We start from the raw sequence: 20,446 nt of genomic DNA, 5'->3' as shown, positions 1-20,446 counted from the left end.
GTTCCTTGCTATTTGTCAACGATCTTTAAGTAGCAAAGCTTATCATGTTTTTCACTGTTACATTTTATTTAAATTCTACTTTTTAGCTGTGATTTTTTAATTAATCTTTATATATTTCAATTCTTATTTTGAATTATTTATTGGGTGGAAATTTGATTCTTATTCCAAGTAGTTCCTTCCAAGAAATTTAAGGAAAAGGAGGCGAATAATTCAACTTTGAAAAAATCAATGTTATAATTATAGAGATGAAAACTGATTAACTATAATTAGAATTCAAGATTGGCTAAGAAAGAATAAAATTGGAAGAGAAACTAGAATATCTCCAATGGCTTAGCCATCTCTGCCTTCCTCCTCTCTCTCCCTTTGCAAAGGCATGACGGAGCTTACTTTCTAAGGCTGGCCATCGTACCAGCGGTAGAATTTGGATCGAATTTTTATTACAGAAACAAACAGGCAGGTTTGCCCGAGAGGTTAAGGGGGAAGACTTAAGATCTTCTGCACATAAGTGCGCGTGGGTTCGAACCCCACAGCCTGCATAATATTAATTTGTATTTTATTTATTTATTTATTAATTATAATTGGCCAAAAGCTTACGGACAAACCGGAAGACATATGCTCAAGGCGTCTTATATTTTATATATACAAGTGGCTGGCTGGGCAGGTTTTTTTTCAAGACATTAAGACAAAAAGCTTTTATCTTTGTTATGTAAATCAAAAGCTGGAAACTTTTGGTACAAAATTCTGGGATAATGTTATCTTTTATCATGTCAAATCAGGAGGTTAGAAGAATTGCTGAAAATTAGGAAGGTATGGTTAAGATGTTTTGCAAAGGAAGTTCGTATGTAGGTTTGAACCAAAGGAGTCTTAAAGTTAAAAAAAATTAAGAGCTTCACCAAATTGCATGCAAAGTCCTAACTCCAAAACAATTATTAAATAAGTAATTTTGCCTTAGAAGTTTAGGTGTCGAATATTTAAATTTAGATGTAGTCCTCAAATCCTAAATTATGTGGACTACATATTTTCGGTTCAGTTTAAATTAAAAATTTGAAATTAATAAAAATTATAATATATTAATTTTTATTAAATTTTGAATGAACTATTAGCGTAACTTCTTGTTTGTTCATCAATTATGGATTTGATTACCGATTAATGATTTATATACTTATCTTTAGTTTTAATTTTAATTGAATTCTATTAATTCTTAGTTTTTTTATAAAAAAAACGTAAAAGAAGGAAATGATTTTGGACCCGTTGAGTTATTTCACTTGTTACTTGGTTTAGTTTGAGAAAAATAATCCTAATTAATTAATATTACATCTAATTAATTACAATTAATTAATTTAATTAGTTATTCACTCGCACACTTTTACCATTAGTTTAGTATTGACGGTGTAAGCACCTTTCCTTTTTGTCTGAGAGATTTAAGGAGAAAGACTTAAAATCTATTTGCTCGTGAGTACGCATGAGTTTGATCCCTATAACTTGTAAATTATTAAATTTTATTTTTCATATTGTTATGGCTACAAAAAAGTCAAAAGAAATTAGCCTAAAATTTGAGACAAACTTGTAAATAGATGTAGAAGTTCCCTCAAAAAATTAAATGAAAAGATGAATGTAATATTTTAATAGATCAATCAATAAAATACCATAGAAGTGAATATTATAATACAAGACAATAGAAAATAGTTTCTACACATAGGAATGAATTGCATAATTTGTTCTATTAAGTATTCGGTTGTCAATAAATAATATAAAATGTAACGTATGATTACAAAAACTTATATAGGTTTACCATAAAGCTTAAGGAGGAAGACTTAAGATTTCATTTAAATGTGTGAGAATTTTAATTATGTATCGATATTATTTTACCTATCAAAAATAAGAAGAATGTAACTAGAAATTAGGAAAGACCACGTAGGCAAATAAGGAAGTTGTTCGAAGAGGCTAAAAAAGAAATTAAATTTGTAGAAAATAATAGAAAATATAATTAAATAAGATTAATAAAATATAATATAATTAAATACGATGGTACAAACAATAGAAGATATAACATTTTAGTTTGTAGATATAGGGCTAAATTGAACAAATTCATTTAGTTAAATTGTCTAATAATCAATGAATATTATAGAACACAATATATGACGATAAAAATATCTTTGATTTAATTTCATGTTTATTTTGTAGTACTTTAATTAAAATAATTATTGATATTCTATCAAATACATCGGCAGGTTTGCCCGAGAGGTTAAGGGGGAAGACTTAAGATCTTCTGCACATAAGTGCGCGTGGGTTCGAACCCCACAGCCTGCAAAACAAGATGACTCTTCGTTAGGTTTTTTTTTCTTCCCCCACAGCCTTGCAAATCATTGATTGAGGTTTTGATTTTTGATTTTTGTTTTTTTATACCAAGAAGAAGTTCATGGAGACACTGCGAATAAATACACAAATCCAATGGAGAGGTTAAGGGCGGAGACTTAAAATTTCATAATCTATGAAAATACAAAATACAATATTGAATATTGTGTTTTGTAGATATAGGAACCCAACTGAACAAATTTATCATGTTAAATATTAATGCAATGTATGATTATAAAATGCATTTAGTATCTTTTTCACTTTTGATATTCAAGTTTTGGAGAATAAAAAATATGTTTATACTAATAAAATCTAGACTATTTATATTAATTAAATTTTTTGTAATTAAAATTTTAACAATAATATTATACAAGTACATTACTCACTCAGAAACAATAAAAGTACAATTCTAACTAACCTCCATCGTGAAGCTAGTTACATAATAAATCTTCAAATGTTTTTTAAATTATTTTGTACTGAATTCTAGTTATTACATAAGATGATAAATTAAACCATTTTTCTATTTTGTCATCCTTTATTTTATAAAAATAAAACGTTACATAATTGCTCTTGCAAATATATTGTTATTGGAAATTAATATTATTGATGTCAATTAATTAATTAATTAATAAATATCCAAGAATCTTTTATTTAAATAAAATTTAAAAAAAAAAAAAAAAAAAAAAAAAAGTCATCGTCCCAGGAGATTCCTGGAAAGTCTGAATCAGCAGTCGGTTATATGTTGAATTCATCCAATATTTCTCTTTCACGGAACAGAATTTCGTTCACAGTAAATTATTTTTTTATATTTTACACTACTTCAAAAATTATTTCCATGTTTTTGCCTACTGCAGCATGAAAGGGGTAGTAGAAAAATTCTCAGGATGCACCCGGCAACCATTTCAAATAAGTTAAAATGCACCACAACTACAATTCATTTCACAATTATGGAGCTCAAAAAAAAGTTCTCACAAACATGCTCTCAACATAAATTACCAAGTATCTAGATTCGGCTGGCAGTCTCTAAAGCTCCTTATATCAAAACCTTTTTTTTTTTTTTTGTCGTCAAAATTATTGAGTAAGAACAAAGCATAAAACTTTATTCCTTGAGACATAAAAGCTCGCTATCGGGTGCAATCCCTCATCCATGGCTTCTCAAGTCTAATAAGGTTCAACGGGCTTGCGGAATTGAGCTCCAGCATAGACTGCCTCTGAACCAAGCTCCTCCTCAATTCTCAGGAGCTACATACACACAAGATAACCAAAGTAATTGGAAACTGCTTACATAAAGAGCAAACATTCTTTAAACTTCATAGGTCAGGGAAACCAACCTGATTGTATTTTGCTAGACGTTCAGATCTGCATGGTGCTCCTGTCTTAATTTGACCCTGATCATACCCACAACTTCTGTTAGAAACCAAAAATAAATTTAAAAAACACATGGTCTTGGACTAGGATTAAAAATTGAAAGGTTACCGTTGCCAAACCCACTGAAAGATCAGCAATGAAAGTGTCCTCCGTCTCACCACTGAAAGAGAAGGTAAAACTAGTTAGATCTTCATGTCCACATGAAAAATAAAGATTTTCAGTAAATTATGATTTTGTTTTTCTAACCTGCGGTGACTGGCCATCACACCCCAGCCAGCTTGCTTGGACATTTTAACTGCTTCAATACTCTCGGTTACTGATCCAATTTGGTTAACCTGCCCGCAAATCACATCACTTTAAGATCTACTTTATATATTTAGTTTTTCAGCGTGGAAAGAAAAATTCCAATATTTCATCCGAACAATCGCAATATTACCTTGAGAAGAAGAGCATTGCAAGCCTTCTCGTTAATTGCCTTCTCAACCCTCTGCAAGCATGAATATCGTGCAGTGAGAAAACGGGAGCTAAGTAGATGGTATTCTTATCTCGTTAATCAAATAAAATTAATCAATGTTAGACAAGACCGTACCTTAGGGTTAGTAACCAAGAGATCATCTCCCACAATTTGAACTTGTTCTCCAATTTCACTAGTTAGCTTGCCGTAGTGCTCCCAGTCATCTTGGTCGAACGGATCTTCGATTGACACAATAGGGTACTCAGAAACAAATGACTTGTACAGATCCTTGAGAGCTTCACCAGAAATCTTTTGAGAACCATCGTTGGACTGCAAAATATAGAGACAACGGATCTTGAAACAACCATAACAATAATTTTGGCATAATCCTTCTCCCAAAAATTCAACTAAACAAGGTGGATTTACAGAGTCTAAGATCAAAGTGATTTAGAATCATTAAGAGCACTTGTCAATTAAAAGCAACCTCACCTCTTCTTTGAAGTTCAAGTCATAGGTTTTATCAGATCCATAAAATTCAGATGCAGCAACATCCATTCCAATAACGACCTAACATAATCAGGAAAACGTTTAGTCCAATATCTAATGATTACCTCATGACCGAAAAAGCAAAATAGATTCATGAAGAGGGATCAACAAAAACTCACTTTTTCAGTGTAGCCAGCTTTTGCAATGGCTGTCTTTAGCAATTCAAGACCTTCCTTATTCTCCTGAAGAAATAAAAAATCATATGAGAGAACTCATAATATAAATACTAAAGATAAGAACCAGAAATAGCAAAAAGCGATTAACCTGGATATTAGGAGCGAAGCCACCTTCATCACCAACATTTGTTGCATCCTGACCATACTTCTTTTTAATCACAGCCTGGAAAGAGAACCAAGAAAAGAAAAAACATGTCCAGTTAGCAATTGCTTTGAAGTTTCTAGCAAGAATAATCTCTCTAACAACTTAAGAAAGTAGAGCAGGAGATATGAATGAGAACACATGAAACCATATCAGTAATAGGGAATCAAATTTTAAGTGACAAATAAATCCTGGATAGGAGTCTAATTTGCCAGTAGAGCCGACAGAAACAGAGCGTAAAGAAAAGATTTTTTTTAGACGAAAAAGAAGCAATATATTAAGTATTAACAGGGAACCAAAGGGATGCAACCCGGTTACAAGAATGTATACAGAAAAGATGGTTTGCAACCAACCTTCAAATGGTGGTATACTTCCACACCCATCTTCATGGCCTCTCTGAAAGATGAAGCTCCAACAGGAAGAATCATGAACTCCTGCAGAAATAGGTAGATTGGAGATTCAGATTCTCAAGATTGCAGAATATCCATGAAGAATACGTATTTGTCCGTGGAATTCAGACTACCATACCTGCATAGCGAGTTTATTCCCTGCATGTGATCCACCATTAATCACATTGAAAGCCGGAACTGGGAGAACCAATTTCTTGTTACCAGCAAGGTTAGCAATGTGCTGCATCCAGAAGGGTTATATTATCAGATGAATTTGGGAAATTAGGGACCCGGAAGACAGACTTAAAACGGCCATGCAAGGACATAATAATATAATCTAAGAAATGCAAAGAAAAATTTAACTACATAAACAAACTGCATCTCCAGCAATTTCACCGCATCTCAACCAATTCACTTTACATGACACAAGAATTGAGCATGCAATACCTGGTAAAGTGGAATGTTTTTTACAGCCGCACCAGCTTTGCAAACTGCGAGAGATACAGCCAGGATGGCATTTGCCCCGAGCTGAAAAAAACACATGATGCGTAGTGGCGATCAGGAGCATGCTGCATTATTGACATGCGATTATCCATAGAACATAAACAAAAGGAAGTCTGATTAGATACCTTCTGCTTGCACCAACCCCACTCATTCTGAGTTCCATCAAGTTGTTGAACCATGAAGTTGTCAATGGCCACCTGCTCAGTTGGGTCCTGGACAGGGAAGTAAAAGATTGCAGTTAAGAACAAAGAAAGCAAGATATTAGATAAATGGCTAATGTCACTAAGCATTATCAGCATACTTCAAACTTAACTTAGGAACTGCCTAGGCAAATTCAAATTGCAACACCTAACAATGTGTAGTGCCAATAATATTCTACAGTAGTGAAAGGAGCAAACCTTGCCAATCAATGCGGGGCCAATAATCTTGTTAACATTCTCCACAGCCTACAAATGGCGGTACCAGTTCATCAGTAAAGAAGTTGAATCCCCATTTTGGGTACGGAAAATGTGCAGCTAAATGATAGACTCACCTTCAATACACCCTTCCCAAGGTAGTCTGATCCTCCGTCTCTTAATTCAAGAGCCTCGTAAACTCCTAAAACGCACGAAAGAAACAATGACAAAACGGTAAGTGTTAAAACTATCAAAATCAATTTCCATTAATAAACTCCAAACTTTACTAGCATCTCTCGACGACCCTTCATGGACAATTTTAGTAAAAATGAGCTGATTTTTCAAACGTTAGCATCTAGTGACAATAGCAGAAAAAATTTAAGACAAGTATAATTGAATAGGAGATTACAGTAGACATACCAGTGGATGCACCACTTGGAACGGCAGCTCTTGCCTTCACGCCTTTTGATGTGTGCACATCAACCTACAACAACCATTTGATTCATTTTATAACCCGATGAAAAAATCGAAGAAAAGGAGTAACGCAATAGCTGTGAGCATGCAGAAGAAAAAGTACCTAAAATCAACGAGAGAAAACGGAAAAAAATTCACCAAAATCCTTGTTTTAAGTACTCGAACAACAGTCAAAACATATAATAAGAATTAGAATCCTGAAACATCAGATTAACAACATGACGAGTTTCGCAGTATTAACAACAGCAGTTAACTAATCCAGAAAATGATTCAACAGAGAAAGCTACTAATCTCGAATCAAACGCTAATCACAGTACTCAACAGTAACGTCGATCATAAACTGGATCACGATAGTCGGAAAAAGATCCGGGATACCATTTTCCGGAACACTTAACAAACAGATCGATAACATAGAAAATATCGAAAACGATAGATAAGAATAAAAACAAACCTCGACGGTGGGATTGCCACGGCTGTCGAAGATTTGCCTTGCCTTGACGGAGACGATGGTATCCATGGCCAGAAGCTCGTAGATCTAAGAGAGGAATCAAGCTAGAGACGACAGGATGGAGCAGGAGAAGGTTTTGATAGAAAGAAGAGAGTGAATGTGGTATATAAAGAGAAGACGGTTGAGATGAAATTAATAAGAACCGTCGGATCAGATATTAGGTTTTGTTGGTATTAGAATAAACTGTGGTCGTTACCGTGGTGTGTGTTTTTACTGAAGCCCTGGTTTTGAAACTCACTTTACATACATGTCCACGGTTTTGTTTAACTTCACTTTCCGTTTGGTGCTCTTTTTCAAAACCGCAGGTCTGATGCACTGAGTAGTATTATTTAACTATTTTTATTTAATAATTTTAAATTTTTATTTTTTTTAATTTAAAAAAATCTAAATTAGGTCAATTTTTAAAATATATAAATTATTTGTGTATTTAAACTAATAATATTCGTACATATTGATGAGCATCATCTCCATAGATGTCTCAGGGACTCCGTGATGTTGTCCTGCCAATGGAATTTAGAAGTCCTGCACCAGGTGTTGCCGATGAGCACGTTGCTCCATATGGTTGCAGTACCAATCACTATAGATAACAATATCTTAAACTTTTACTTTTGGGGTATGACGAGCTCTAAGTGTTTATCGGTTAGCTCGGCTTACGCCCCCCTGGAGAGTGATCATTAGCACTTGGAGGATAGAAATTGGAGAGACATTTGGCGTTGGCCAAGTGCTCAATAGGTGCGTACATTCATCTGATTGGCTGTTAAGGGAAAGCTCTTGACGAATTATGAGATATATCGATGTTACATGTCATCTACTGCGTATTGTAATAGGTGTGGCGATCCTATTGAGGATGTGGATCATGTCCTCCATAATTGCAGCGTGACTAAACTGCTGTGGTTGAATATCATATCTGCTGAAACCCATTCAACGTTCTTTTGTAGAATAGTTAATGAGTAGTTCGTATTGAACCTCAAAAATAAATGGTCCTGGTGCAAGACATTTCAGGATTGAAAAGTGACTTTTGACCTTATTTGCCGGAGTTTGTGAAACCATATAAATATATTTGTTTTCCAAGAGAATGAGAGCAACATCGACGAGCTTGTTAATGATGTATCTCTCATGACTAGTTATACTTTTATAATTAATAATATGATTTTTTTTTTTTCAGGTATGACACACAGGTCTAAGAGCTTGTAGCTTAGCAGAAACCTCTCAATGGATGGTGGAAGGTGAACAATGATGGTGCTTATTGTGCTGCAATCAATTTCGTTTGCTATTGCAGACTTATTAAGGATAAGGATGGTGCTTGCATAAGAAGCTTCAGCAAGAAGATTGGTAGATGCTCTATTATTCATTGCGAGTTTTAGGATGCTTTCGATGATCTTCAATTCGCTTGACATGCTGAGTTCCGTAGTATTATCTTAGAAATAGATAGCGTTTTAGCGGTGCAATTACTTACTAAGGAATATTGCAGTACTAATGTGTATGTCGTCCTCGTTCGTAAGATCAAACACTTGTTGGAGCAGGATTGACAAATCAGGATTCAACATGTTTATCGCGAATGAAATAAATGTGCTGATTAGTTGGTAAATGTTGGGTTCTCTCTACTGATGAGTCTCCACTTTCATGTTCAAGTATCGAATGATTTACAGTAGTTCCTCACTAATAATATCATAAGTAACTCTTGTCCTTAAATATGTATGACGATCTCTTAATTTTTTCTTTTTTAACTTTTGTATTTTCTTATACAAAGAAAGAACTAATAGTATTGTATTAATTAACTAAATAATTATTAAATTAATAAAATATTCTTTTGCAATACTTGTACCAAAAATAATATTTTACTCATAAATTTACTCTGTTATATAAAAATATAAGAATTATCGTTCAAAATTAAAAAAATGAAATAAAAATTTAATTTTATAAATGATCCTACATTTTTTCTCTGTTATTTATTTTATAATATTAAATTAACAGTATCTAAAATATATAAATTATATTACTAGTACAAAATACAAGAAGAAATAATATAACTGTCAGAAAATAAATACAAAGTATTTGTATTAATGATTAATTAAATATTTTTTAATACTTTAATTAATACATTGTATATGTACTTTGAATAGTGTTGTGTTTATGTTATGAAGTAATAGAGAAAATTAATAGACTATTTAATAATGCAAATGGTACACGCTAAGCTGTTAATTTCACTAACAGACTTTCCATTTGTAGAACTCCACTAACGAAGCTGGGACAAATGAATTTCGTCAGCATATATTTAAAAAAAAAAAATTAATAATTTAACCTTTTCTAAATGTATGAGTTATTCATAATTGTTTTGATTACAATTTGATTTATATTCCTATATTTAATTTCAGTTAATTTATGTTATTTTATAATTTTATAATAAATAATTTCGAATTATTGCAGTTGAATCGGATTATATAATTAATTAATAAGGAAGTCAGCATTGGTAGTTGACATTATGGCTGCAAGATTTGCAGCTTCCGAATTGTTTAACAACAAACAGTCACATGTGAGCTGACGATGTGATCGAGTCCGGCATGACCCTCATATCCTTATTTTATTAAAAAATATTACATAACACACATAAGAATATTGTAAGTGCCAATTTTCAGGATAAAATAAATATTTTTTTATTTTTATTTTTAATCTTTTTATATTATAAATACCAATAAATTAATTTATTAAATTAAAAAAAAAAAAACAAGAAAATGGAATATTCGATTGGCATCTTGGTACGTGACACACAGTCTTCTTGCCGATGAAAATAATAAAGTCCGCTTTACTCACTTCACCTAAAAAGCCCAGTTACGTGGTTGATAGTGTCGTTGTCTTGCATTACACGTGTCGCTTAGTGATTACGCCACGTACCTCGTCCACCATCAAATGTTTTGCTTTGGGCCCAACAATGCGGCAGATATTTCTCCCAGAAAGCCCAACAAAAGCTTCCAAAACTAAAGAACGGCGTTTTCCCCCCTTTGTGACGTGTCTTCTCGTTCCGTTCATTGTCTGCTCCGCCCAGATTTGGCACCTATTCAATCTCTTTCCTTAACCACCCAAAAATATTCCTTCTCCATTTTCTCTGCGCTTTTCATTACTGTGATATTAGAATAACAGATAACAATGGCAGCTTCTCTTTCCATCTCGCGACTCCTCTCTTCTCCATCCGCCTCACTCTCTTTCTCCTCCTCCGCAACCGCTTCCTTCCTCGCCCCCTCTAAATCTCTCTCCTCCAGATTCTCGCTCTCTCCTCTCCCTCTCAGGCTCCACCACCACCCTAAACAATCTAAGCCCCTCTCTTTCTCAACTAAATCTTTTGGTGTCTTTGCCGTCATCTCCGTCGGCGACAAGCTCCCCGATGCCATTCTCTCTCACTTCGACTCGTCCGGGGAACTCCAGACCACGACCGTCTCCGCACTTACTGCTGGAAAGAAGGCCATTCTATTCGCCGTGCCGGGCGCATTCACCCCCACATGCTCCCAGAAGCACCTTCCGGGATTCGTGGAGAAGTCGGCGGAGCTGAAGGCGAAAGGAGTGGACACTATCGCCTGCATCTCCGTAAACGATGCATTCGTAATGAAAGCGTGGAAGGAGAACCTAGGGATTAACGACGAGGTGCTGTTGTTGTCGGATGGGAACGGGGAATTCACGAAGAAGATCGGGTGCGAGCTTGACCTAAGCGATAAACCAGTGGGATTGGGGGTTAGGTCGAGGAGGTACGCACTGTTGGCGGAGGATGGAGTGGTGAAGGTCCTCAATTTGGAGGAAGGCGGAGCTTTCACCTTCAGTAGCGCAGAGGATATGCTCAAAGTGGTTTGAATCTGTTTAGTTTGTTTTTCCTTTTTCATCGATTGAAAATTTTCTTTAGGGTTTTAAGTTGCTTGTTTGTTTGACTGAAGAAAATGAGCTATTTTGGTTAATAAAATCTACAAAGCCTCGAGCATGATTTTCTGGTGTTGAACCTGCAATTCAGTATTTAAATGTCATATTTCTTTAATCACCTCCGTGATTGCAGTATGGATAACACGGCATTGTAAATTGATCAGAAAAAATGTGCGATCTCTGGTTGTGCTTTGTTTTGCTGCTCTGAACTATAATAGGCTAGGAGCATTTACCACCGCCAGTAGAAGCAGTGTAATCTGCCTTCTTAATGTTCTGACAAACCCACCATTTCGAGATACAGCCATGGAGAATCTGAGTTGGGAGATTTATGAGGGAGAGTCCTGCACTCATAATTTTCATGCCTTTTGGTGATTGGGTGATGATGAAATCTATCTGACCTGTCTAGATGAAGGCTTCTCAGGCACCCACAAGGAAGAAGTGAGGGATGAGTAGGAAAAAACATCGAGGGAACTTGAAATTTCCAAGTGATCTTTCCGTGGTAGATAATGCCTGTTCTAGGTTGAACGTTGATTCCTCGAGTAGCCATCTTGTATTCTCTCCCTTGGTAGAATCTCAATGTTGATGCCTCTCCTCTTCTTCTTCAATGTCTTTCAATGGAAGTTTAGCACCTAATAGTGGCTCCCCCTTCAAAGACTCAAAAGAATCTTAATATAGTGGAAAAACCAAATGAAAGCAACAAGAGACAATTTCTTTCTTATTAGTCAAAAATTCCCGGTTGCCATTGGCGCTTTGACACCAAAATTCTACTGCAAAGTTGCTGCTCAGTGCTGCGGCACTAGGTCTGGGGCACTGCAGTGACCAAATTTTATTTATTTCTTGATCGCAAGGCATTGTTGCACCAATTTCTAACTGCTGGGTGCTAATTTTGTGTTTATGTGCTAAAATTCCTTCACTCGAACTGCAGCTTGGACTTCCCAACGCCATGACTCTGAGATTCTCTTTTGGGTGATGTGGGAAACCTATGAAATTTCTAAAATTGCCTCCTAACTTGCGAAATGACACAAATACTCTAAGTTAAGTTAAAACTCATAAAAATTGCCTTGAAACAAGTCAGCACCAACAGTTTTGGAGCTTGATTTATCAATATAAGATGGATTAAATCAAGTAGATTGGTTTTAACTAGAAACATAGTCTTGTCATCACTCTTTCTATTTCCAAAGTCAAAATTTTCTCGTCCTAATATGGTAATTTGATAATCAAGCAAGGCTGCTCATACAACATTTTATTCACACATCTAAATTGACCAAAATAGCATGTAACAAGATCAAACGTAAACTCTAGAATACTAACTAAACTTAAGGTATGATATTATTTACAAGTATAGGTATTTGAAAACAACTTTCTATACATTATGGAGAGAAATAAGTTACTTTATTGATTGTTTATTTTATTTGTAGATTTCTTTTATTTTATGTATTGATTGGTTGTGATATCATAATAATTTTTAAAATCTAGTTTCTGCATTATTCATTAACAATTTATTATTGAAGTTTTTTTTTTAATATTAATTCCTTATATGTTCAATTTCCATATTTTTCTTAGAAATATTTAATTTGTAACCAAAACTAAGGGTTACTATTAACAAATATATATATATATATTTTTTTTTATGGTGATAGATTAATTGAATCTTTTATTATTACTATACTTAGTCATTTTACGATATAGTAATATGACTATATATGTGAGTTATTCTTAGCACATTTGTTCACCTCGGTTTAAAACTATATAGTATAAGGGTTATCGTTAGATTTAAAGAAAGAACCAAAAAAAAAAAGAAAGATTATATATAGATTATAATACATAGTAAACTTGATATCCCCCTCCAAAACATTATAGATTCTTATTTCTGAATTTCTTAAAAAAAATTTAGCTAGTTCTTAGTAAAAGTGAAAATTTGTGAGATGAGTAGATAATTAATGCAATTCAACAAATGGTGATTGTTGAATTAGAATTACTCTCTTCTACGCCAAAATTGGAATTACCACAAAATTAAGACCATACCAAATTTATACCAGAGTAGATAACTACACAAAAATTAAAATTACTTTTATTCTATTTTCTTACGTAATAATAGTTAGGAAAAATAGAGTTTGATTTCGAAGAAAAAGTATGGTTGAAATCTTAATGTTTTAATTCTATTTTCTTACATCAAATGTGTAGGGTTCAGTATACTTTTGAATTGAGAAGAAAAGCTTAACACTCATATTGAATAGCTGCACACGAAATATCTTCTTCCAAAACTTTTTCTTCGGATCTTCTATAAAAATCTTCTTTAAATTTTTTATTTTATTTTATAGAAAGTCATTTAATAGTTCTTTTTACAAAGACAACACATGATTTAAATATAATTATTTAATTATAAAATATGATTTCAATCAACACCCCGAACAATACTGTTTCCAAGTATTGTGAAACCAACCATAGTGTCACAAAAAAATAATTCTGTTTTGTTAGAGTCATCGTCATCTCAAGTGAAGGTTATGGTGCCTAAACAGTATCTTGAGATGCCAAATACTATTTAGAATCATTTTTTTGCTCTAATAAAGATTAATTTAGGCCTCGACCTCTTGATAAAAGTTGTAGCCTTAAGGTGCATGCATTTCACAATGTATAGAATTACTTTAGTTGGATAAATAGAACTCAAGACATAGCTTAATTTCTAAATCCGTGTTTCCTAAATCCGTGCTCAAATTACAATGAGATTGAATTTTCTAATTTTAATAAAGATTTTGAGAATTTAATTGAGTTTGGATATATCGATTTAAAAATCTTATAATATTTACTTTAAACGTCAAGAAAGACTCTTCTAAAAATATAAAAATATCTATTTTACCTTCAAATATCAAAAGAAACTCATTTTGCCCCCTACTTCTCTCATAGTTAATAAAATAGACTACTCAAGTTTGGTGAGAAAGAGAAATTTCAAATGGCCTACTTCTCCCAATAGGTTTTTCTTTGTGATTAGCACAGCATTTTTTTATTGCTATTTTCATATTCGTTTACAAATAAATTTATAAATTTATTTCAATCACAGCTTGCATTAATCGTAATTACTATAAAAAAAAAAAGTTTATAATAACATTATATTAACATTATCAATAGTGATTCATTATTTCATAACTAATAATATAAGTAAAAAATTATTATTTAATAATTATAAAATAAATACAAGTAACATCTTTTTTAATAATTTTTTTCGTTAAAATTTATATATTTTATTAATAAAATGATACACGAACACAAATCATACCACGATATTTTAATGATGATGCATATAAAATATAACCCGACTCAAATATATAATAACCTTATATGTAGAGAAGGAAGAGAGTAACAACTATCTAACAAGGAAATTATTGATGCATTTTTTTTTTGTTCCATTAGTTGAGAGATTAACTGACATGGAATATTACAGCAAAATAGTTTTTTCAAAAGAAAAAGATCAAAAAAGAGAAGCATAGCCCTCTACTTCAACTGTTTCCCACTCTCCGCAAGCTTATTACTTTCTTAAGCAAACTTCAACCAGAACCCAAAAGAAATCTAGATAAGTAACTTTAGATTATAAGCAATCCAAACCGAAATGTTCAATCTATCTATTCCAAGATAAAAACTTATAAGCTGCATTGACTTGCTGCTGCTTATCTGATCTGTATGATGCAAATCCCCTTACAATCTCCTCTATAATTTCCCTAACTTCTTGGATATTCACAAGAGAACTAAATCACTTTCGAGCAATTAATCCAACCCGAAATACTTTATGATCAACCTAAAAGAATGACAGCTTCTCAAATCCTTTTATACATGCTAAAAATGAAACACAATGTGGCTTTGAATGCCAAATCATAGGCAAATTCTGATGGATACCCAGAAAAAAACTTGCCTTAAATTGGTCAAACTTCAAGAGCTGCACTAAGTGTTGGGAACAATGGTGCCTATGTACCCAAATCCGGCGATGAAAAAGGCAATTGCTTGGGCGTAAAGGTACAGAAAATAGTGATTTTTACCAAAGGCGAAATCATAACACCCACAAAAAAAGAGGAAACCTCCAACACCAAGCTCCAATAAATGAACTCTGCCAACATTCATAGCAGAAAAAGAGTCAGTTTTTACTAGATATAGTATCAAAGTCAAAACCCTAGCATTCAAATTCGGATTATTTACCCACTTATATAAAACAAAACTTAGCAGGATCGCGAACTTGTATATGATTAGACAAAGTATATACTAATGTAATAATTATAGTTCGAGTAATTTTATCAGTTTAAGTTATTATATAAAAAGTTGACAAGTTCCTATCAAAGAAAGAATAAATGAGCACCTTTCTCCAAGTTTGAAACGAGGTTTCTTGGATGCTTTTGTCGCTGCTTTGGCTTTGAGAGCACCTCCTAGTTTCTCGGTCACAACCCATTCGTTTACTCTCCCTGCCTCTAGCAGGCCGATGAGAGTAGCCTTGGTCCGATGCAATGACATTACGTTCTCAAAAAGGATCCAGAAAACCATTAAATGGAGAGACCTGTGAGGGGAATTTCAAATTGAAAATCAGCTCAAAGCAAGAAAATTCTGATGATATTAACCGAAACACTCAGCAGAACCTCTTGAAGAAACAAGAAAAATCAAGATTCAATAAGCCAAAACATTCAGCAAATGATTAGAAAATTTGAAATGGGAAGAAACCTGGGAGTTCCCACGGCGTTGAGGAGAGTGATAATGGAAGGAATATAAACGGCTCCCCATTTGGGAACGTAAACCTCAGGCACCAGAACAGTTGCAGGCATTACGACGCAGTAGAAAACGAATGTAACTATATGAGCTATGATCTTCCTAACCAGGAAGAAGCTGTATATCACATGTACCTTCTTCCATAATGATACTTTCTGCATTAACAGTGAAAAGGTTAATTTTTCGTGGTAATTTTATCTTTTGTATACACACACACACACACTAACCTTGTTTCTAATAATTTCCATCAGCATTTTCCGGCAAAGGTTCGCCGGACCACATGACCAACGATGTTGTTGGTATCGGTAAGCCTTGAAAGTACTGGGTAATTCATTTTTCACCTATAGAAAACCCTAGTTACACGATGCTTATATCATATTGAAAAGAATTTAATAGGTAAAATTCAAGAAATTGGTGGGATTTTTGTAAAGAAAAGTTCGGAGTACCTTGAGGGTACCGAGGTAAAGAAATTTCCAGCCTTTAAGACTGGCTCTCACAGCCAAATCCATATCTTCTACTGTCGTCCTGTCCTTCCATCCCCCTGCCTCATTCAGAGCATGAATTCTCCATACTCCCGCAGTCCCTTTAAAATTCTATCTATTAATCTCTTGTAATATAATTAAATTTATAAAACTTTCTAATTATATTTTGGGAAAAAAAAAAAAAAAGGATTTGAGGGACTACCATTGAAGCCAAAAAAGGCATAGGTAGAGGACCCAACTTCTTGTTCAACAGTGAAATGGTAATCCAATGACATTTCTTGCATTCTCGTCATCAAGCACTCATCAGCATTCACTGCAAACATAATGTTTTCTTATTTATCAAAAAATAATAATAATAATTCCCACAATATTAATTAATAATCAATAAAAATATCAGAACCAGAATAAAGAAAATAAGAAACCAAAACGTGGGGTAACAGTCACAGGCACAATGAAAGGAAAATGACTGGAGGAGGTCCACCATTTTAATTTCCCCACATGCAGCTGCTGGGCTAGGTGTTTGGCTGGAATGCAAGTCAGACAAGTGTGGTCTTCTCGATATATTCTCTTCATCCAAACATGCCCTTAATTCTTCCCCCACCCAGCTGTTCTCAGCATTCAGCAAACAAGCATTTCATCTACTTCCATATCTATTAATATTATCATTTCTCGACGGGCCCAAATGAAATTATGGAAATTTGAGGGTACAGATTATAGACTACTCTTGAATCGAGTGGCAGCTTTATCAGCAAAAAGTTATTTCATAGGGGTCCTCTTACTTTTCAATTATTGTCCCTATACCCACACTAAGATTTGATCTATCCATGTCCAGACCTAAAGATTTTTGCTACTATTTTAGTTGACTACACTTGTAGAATTTTATAAAATTACGTTCTTATTTCAAAATTATTTGTAGTTTATTAGGATTAATATATGTATATCATCTTATTATTTTAGTAGTTCACACGAAAAAGGTTGCTGTCGTGTAAGAACGAGGGAGAGCCAACAAGGACAAGACCATGAGAAAGAGAAGAGAAGAGAAGAGGTCGAGGTTGAGGCTGGTGGGGTTGGAGCATCCTCAACCCTTCACCGACAGTTTCCAAAATATTATATATACACTTTTTCGTCTTATGATTTTGTCTGTTTAAATTAAAATTAATAATTAAGGGTTCTTTTTAATGAAAAGTTTAAGGGTTTAAGATTAGATTAATAGAGTTTCTTTATAAGTGTAATTTTTTGTCGAAAATAATTAACTTAGTAAAAATGTCATTTATAGTATACATACACCTAAATTTATATTAGGTTTAAAATAAATACATAAATATTATAAATTTATAGATAAATCAATTAAGAAATAGTATTAATTATTTTGTCAGAAATAAATAATACTATAATAAAATTAAACTCATAAGGACGTATGTAGTCACATTTTATTATTTTAGAAAAAATTTCTACTTTATATAAATTGAATTAAACATAAATTGACAAGTTAAAATTATCAAAATTATAAATTTACTTAAAACACAGTCTTAAAATCATAAGTTTCTATTATTACTATCTAATTTATAATTATTAATTTCATACTAATAATAATAATCATTTCAGTAGAATAAGGATACATGTATATTCACATATGTATTAGACGGATTTAAAATTAAGCAAATTATTTACGCTTCAAAAGTAAAGGACTCTGTTGGGTGTAATAGATGTAAATTTGTATATTTATATTCGAGTTAATTTAGGGGCCAGAATTTTTTATTATTTATGAAATTGGTGAACTCCTAGTATTTATTATATAAGGAGAATTCGTGGTGGCATATATATATATATATATATATATATATTTATATTTTTACTTTATAAATTTATATTAATATAAAAAAGAAATTATTAAAAAAACTAAGTAAGTTGGTGGACGTTGTAAATGTGATTAGTATCCTTTTCAAACAAATTTAAAAATAAAAAGGAGCGAAATTAATTAAGGTTGTTATATCGTTATAGAAACGACGTCGGAGAATAACAAGGAGAACGAGGAGTACATACCGAATTTCCAACGAGCCTGAACCAGAGCCAACTCAGGGTTGTGGAGGAGAAACGGAATGGTCCGCCACAGAAAATCCGGCTCCGGCTGGAAATCGGCGTCAAATATGGCGACGTAATCGCACTCTTTCACGTAGCTCGCCTTCATTCCTTCTTTAAGCGCCCCTGCCTTGTACCCATTCCTGTTATCTCTTATCTCGTACTTTATATTTACACCTTTGCTCGCCCATCTCCCGCACTCCGCCTTCACCAGCTCCTGCAAAATGTACAACTCTGATTCGTTATAATTCAGTCTTCTAATGTTGTTTTTTTTTTCATTTTTAATTCTGGGTTTTTGAGTTTTGGGTACCTTGATTATTGGGTCTGTTGAATCATCCAGAACTTGTATGATAATCCGATCAGACGGCCATGATAACCCGCATGCTGCTCCGATCGATAACTGATAAACCTGCAATGGGAATTCATTAATGGAAGATGACTTAACAATACGTTCAAATTTTAAAAAATAGAGAGATAGAGAGAGAGTAAGAGACCTCTTTTTCGTTGTACATTGGGATTTGAACCAGAACCATGGGATAAGCTGAATTACCCAGTTCGAGATCGTCTTTCATTGGCTCCCATTTATACCGTTTCTCTGGTTTTCGACCAAAAACTTTCACCAACATAATCACAATCCCCATGTAAACGCGTTCCACGAAAAGCATCAGCGACATGATTAAGCAAATCGCGACCGTGAGTTTCAGAAGTGGCACGATTAATGGCGATTTCACCTGGTCCCAAATCAATCTTACTTGCAGCGTTATGTCGTCTTGAGCCCCCTGAAATGCCTCGGGAAGTAGCGTTGTTGAGTAAAGCCGATCCATTAGTGTTTTCTCCTTCTTCTTCTTCTTCTTTCTTTCTTTCTGTCTGTTTTAAGAACAGAGGAGGTAAAGGGAAGGAAGGTACAAAAAAGCAAATTTTGAAGAAAACCCACTAGATCTGAATTGATTCAAAGGAGCTTCTTTGCGAAAATAGTGAGAATATTTCCTTTCTTTTCTTCTTGCTCTTTTCTTTTTTCTTCTTCCCTTCTCTCTGTGATTTTGCTTCTGGGACACGCAAAACAATGGCGGCAGAGCTGGAATGTCAGTCACTCGAACCCAAACAAAAAAAAAAACGAAAAAAAATAAAACAAACCGAACCTCCTCTGTTAATCTCAATCTACCAAACCAGAGAGAAAACTCGTATAAATTTTCACAGAACAAAATCTCAAGAAAAATATATAAATGGCATACTCTGCTTCTGTTACAGAGAATAACAGAAGCAGAGACAATACATTGACAGAAAACAGAGAAAGAAAAACAGAAATGGTAAGCAAGAAACAGAGACGAAGAACAATGTCTTATATAATCTCTCCGTTTGAGGTTTTTTTTTTTTTTTTTAATTAAATAATTATTATTATTTTGTATCTTAAAAATCCAACTGTTCCAACTACAAATAACAATTGTCCGGCTTATATTAAAAGTAAAAGTGACAACTGCCAAAATTTACCAAAAAGAAAAGGTTTGAATCTTGCTTAACAAAAAATGCAAGTTCAAGGTGAAAAGTCTAATCAGCAGACGGCGCCGATCGACATTCCGGCGAATGACGTCACTTCGCGGTTAGCTTAATCTACTCTTTTTCAATTTTAGACTACCCAATTCATGATTTGATTATTATGTAGAACCTAAAACTTGAACCATACTTTTTGTTTGGTAATCAACACATTCTTGATCATCAATTACAACCTTTTAACCATTTTTTATTAAGTAATTAAAACATATATATATATATATATACGTATGGCAGGGGAAAAAGAAGCGGATAGACTACCATTTATTGAAGCAATTAATGTACTCTTCAACTATGCTTTTTCTTGTAATTAATGTTCAAATATTGATTTATAATTATTATTATTATTATTATTCATTCAATTAAACAGTGAGTTTAAT

At 33.4% G+C, this 20,446-nt stretch overlaps 3 protein-coding genes and 2 non-coding genes across 5 annotated transcripts; 3 read left to right on the top strand and 2 right to left on the bottom strand.

The window, feature by feature from the left end:
* The first annotated feature begins 453 nt into the window (after nucleotides 1-453).
* On the top strand, nucleotides 454-536 carry TRNAL-UAA (transfer RNA leucine (anticodon UAA)). Its single transcript has one exon. It is a non-coding gene; the product is annotated as a tRNA-Leu (tRNA).
* Nucleotides 537-2,227: 1,691 nt separating this feature from the next.
* TRNAL-UAA (transfer RNA leucine (anticodon UAA)) lies at nucleotides 2,228-2,310 on the top strand. The gene has a single exon. It is a non-coding gene; the product is annotated as a tRNA-Leu (tRNA).
* A 910-nt stretch (nucleotides 2,311-3,220) lies between these two features.
* LOS2 (Enolase) lies at nucleotides 3,221-7,412 on the bottom strand. Its single transcript, XM_088209298.1, has 17 exons — nucleotides 7,255-7,412; nucleotides 6,750-6,813; nucleotides 6,467-6,531; nucleotides 6,333-6,380; nucleotides 6,060-6,146; nucleotides 5,878-5,958; nucleotides 5,570-5,671; nucleotides 5,395-5,475; nucleotides 4,988-5,062; nucleotides 4,843-4,905; nucleotides 4,667-4,744; nucleotides 4,313-4,507; nucleotides 4,160-4,210; nucleotides 3,970-4,058; nucleotides 3,832-3,883; nucleotides 3,687-3,743; nucleotides 3,221-3,597 (listed from the first exon to the last, which is right to left on the bottom strand). Exons 1-17 carry the CDS (start codon nucleotides 7,318-7,320, stop codon nucleotides 3,517-3,519), a joined length of 1,335 nt encoding a protein of 444 aa, XP_088065424.1. The 5' UTR covers nucleotides 7,321-7,412; the 3' UTR covers nucleotides 3,221-3,516.
* Nucleotides 7,413-10,319: 2,907 nt separating this feature from the next.
* On the top strand, nucleotides 10,320-11,278 carry LOC148252803 (Thioredoxin superfamily protein). The gene has a single exon (XM_088209852.1). The coding sequence runs from the start codon at nucleotides 10,456-10,458 to the stop codon at nucleotides 11,149-11,151; it is 696 nt and encodes a 231-aa protein (XP_088065978.1). The 5' UTR covers nucleotides 10,320-10,455; the 3' UTR covers nucleotides 11,152-11,278.
* A 3,695-nt stretch (nucleotides 11,279-14,973) lies between these two features.
* ATCSLA09 (Nucleotide-diphospho-sugar transferases superfamily protein) lies at nucleotides 14,974-19,845 on the bottom strand. The gene is made up of 9 exons (XM_022053127.2): nucleotides 19,013-19,845; nucleotides 18,829-18,927; nucleotides 18,483-18,735; nucleotides 16,642-16,752; nucleotides 16,404-16,540; nucleotides 16,185-16,298; nucleotides 15,913-16,112; nucleotides 15,557-15,751; nucleotides 14,974-15,310 (listed from the first exon to the last, which is right to left on the bottom strand). The coding sequence occupies exons 1-9, from the start codon at nucleotides 19,340-19,342 to the stop codon at nucleotides 15,148-15,150; spliced, it is 1,602 nt and encodes a 533-aa protein (XP_021908819.2). The 5' UTR covers nucleotides 19,343-19,845; the 3' UTR covers nucleotides 14,974-15,147.
* Between the last annotated feature and the right edge of the window lie 601 nt (nucleotides 19,846-20,446).

The sequence above is a fragment of the Carica papaya genome, chromosome 8 (genome assembly GCF_054855325.1).
Source record: "Carica papaya isolate Zhongbai chromosome 8, ASM5485532v1, whole genome shotgun sequence".
In the NCBI taxonomy this organism is placed as follows: Eukaryota; Viridiplantae; Streptophyta; class Magnoliopsida; order Brassicales; family Caricaceae; genus Carica; species Carica papaya.
The sequence above is the reverse complement of the archived record's forward strand: the minus strand, read 5'-3'. Positions and strand labels throughout refer to the sequence as shown.

Excerpts from the sequence above, each read along its gene's own strand:
- ATCSLA09 (XM_022053127.2), bottom strand. The coding sequence starts at position 19,342 with ATGGATCGGCTTTACTCAACAACGCTACTTCCCGAGGCATTTCAGGGG. Across the intron at positions 18,928-19,012 it reads CAATGTACAACGAAAAAGAG|GTTTATCAGTTATCGATCGG; the intron begins GTCTCTTACTCT and ends TTCCCATTGCAG. Across the intron at positions 16,541-16,641 it reads TGCCTTTTTTGGCTTCAATG|GGACTGCGGGAGTATGGAGA; the intron begins GTAGTCCCTCAA and ends AGAATTTTAAAG.
- LOC148252803 (XM_088209852.1), top strand. The coding sequence starts at position 10,456 with ATGGCAGCTTCTCTTTCCATCTCGCGACTCCTCTCTTCTCCATCCGCC.
- LOS2 (XM_088209298.1), bottom strand. The coding sequence starts at position 7,320 with ATGGATACCATCGTCTCCGTCAAGGCAAGGCAAATCTTCGACAGCCGT. Across the intron at positions 5,672-5,877 it reads AAAACATTCCACTTTACCAG|CACATTGCTAACCTTGCTGG; the intron begins GTATTGCATGCT and ends TTCTGGATGCAG. Across the intron at positions 3,744-3,831 it reads TTTCAGTGGGTTTGGCAACG|GGTCAAATTAAGACAGGAGC; the intron begins GTAACCTTTCAA and ends GGGTATGATCAG.